Source organism: Zea mays, chromosome 5, assembly GCF_902167145.1.
Source record: "Zea mays cultivar B73 chromosome 5, Zm-B73-REFERENCE-NAM-5.0, whole genome shotgun sequence".
In the NCBI taxonomy this organism is placed as follows: Eukaryota; Viridiplantae; Streptophyta; class Magnoliopsida; order Poales; family Poaceae; genus Zea; species Zea mays.
This window is the reverse complement of record NC_050100.1, coordinates 145,893,330-145,895,121: the sequence shown is the minus strand read 5'-3', so window position 1 is coordinate 145,895,121 and position 1,792 is coordinate 145,893,330. Positions and strand designations below refer to the sequence as shown.

General features: G+C 51.0%; 1 protein-coding gene across 1 annotated transcript; it reads right to left on the bottom strand.

The window, feature by feature from the left end:
• Positions 1-206: 206 nt before the first annotated feature.
• Positions 207-1,241, bottom strand: LOC100286280 (uncharacterized). Its single transcript, NM_001159167.2, has one exon. It carries the CDS (start codon positions 1,193-1,195, stop codon positions 590-592), a length of 606 nt encoding a protein of 201 aa, NP_001152639.1. The 5' UTR covers positions 1,196-1,241; the 3' UTR covers positions 207-589.
• Positions 1,242-1,792: the final 551 nt, after the last annotated feature.

The window sequence follows — 1,792 nt, the reverse complement described above, 5'->3', positions numbered from 1 at the left end:
CTCAGTTAGAGGTTGAAACTCAATTCTTTTTATATTCCTGAAGTGAAGAGGTAGCCCAAGGTACTTTCTAGGAAAGTTAGAATACTTGACCGTAAAAACTTCCACTAAATTCGGCCATAAAGATTCTGAATAACATATCGGAAAATATCTATTTTTTTCTTTCAAAATTGATCTTTAGACCTGAACACCCTTCGAAAGCTTTCCAGAAATCTTTTCGGAACTTTGAGGTCTAGTTTATCTACTCTAACAAACATCCTCGCAGCATCTGCATACAGAGAACAACAAAACTTCGCCCCATTCGTTAATATTCGGCCCAAGAGCGCCTCATGAGCTGCCATTTCAATCATACGCTGAAGGGTCCATTGCAAGGATGAAGAGAAAAGACGATAGTGGATCTCTCTGACGCACCACTCTCATGTGCTTGATGGTTTTGGTTTGCTGACTATTAATAATAATTTTAGAAGATGAACGAAGGATAATAGCTTAGTAGCTATCCAATCTCTCCATTTTTGGGTGAAGCCAAGGGCTCATAGTAGGACATGAGCAAAAATCGACGACCTTAGTCGCACTCCCGGCCGTGAGTATGATCTCAGCAGCTCACCATCACCGGCAGCGCACCATGCGGTGGATCTGCAGCTTCCGTGACCGTCATAGCAACTGCCTGCGGCGAGACGTCGCATCGGCACAGAGGGCACGACGCATGCGAGTGCAGCCACATGTCGATGCACTCCACGTGGAACAGGTGGCCGCACGCAGGCAGCTGCCGGACCATCTCGCCGGCCTCGACCTCCTCCAGGCATACCGGGCAGAGTGCGAGTCTTCCGGACTTGCTGCTACTTTCTGCGCCACACGTGGCAGGGCGCGCGTACGCGAACGCCGGCAGCGCGTCGATCGCCGCGTCAACGAGGCCACACACCGCGCGGCCGCGCGCGGCTGGCGTCGCCATCGTCGTGGGCAGCGCCAGCGCATGAGCAGCGCCGTCCTCTGCTGCGCACCACCGAGAGACATAGCCCGCAGCGCTGAACACCACCGCGACAGCGCCGGCGAGGGCGCACGCCTTGACGATGCTGACTGTGGCAGCGAGTATGGCGAGCAGGAGCAGCGACGCGGTGGCCACGACGATGCCATAGCAGACGAGGGAGCAGCCGTTGGGCCGGACACTCGGCGGCTGTCGCTGGCGGTGCTGCCTGGGCATTAGAAAATCAAATGTAAGAAGCAAAAGGAAGTCCTAAGCGTTGTGCGCGCGCCGCGCAGTGTCGCGTTCGCAAGAAATAGGCGGCCAGGCCGCTTGGCCGCGTTCGGCTTCCAATTCCAATCGTTCGTTGGCGAACCGCTTTGGCAGTTTTGGCCCCAGGTATTGGCAGCCGCTGGTGGCCGCAGTTTTAGTTGTTTATAGTTTTCGTTTTGACGTCCGCCGGCCGCTTTTGGCTGATGGTAAATACCTTTAATTTTCAATGTGAAAGATCTTATCTCTTCGCTCGAGCACGTTGATTAGACAGGAGAAATGTTCCTTTTCCCAGCCTGATCGAGACTACTGGAGGATCAAAACGTGACTAGAGGGTGAGAGCCAATTAAATTCTGTGGCTTAAAAAACTTTAGCACTTAACTTTAATAAAGATGAAGAAGTCGATCAAAACAAAAGCACATCAACTAATCATTGATTTCATGTTTTGAAAATGTTCCTAGAACTTACACGAGACCAACAAAAGGAACATATCATAAATCGGACACCAAAAAGTCTGAAACGGTCAAAACCATGTCGCTATTTAGTGTTGTTTTTTAACAGCTCGAA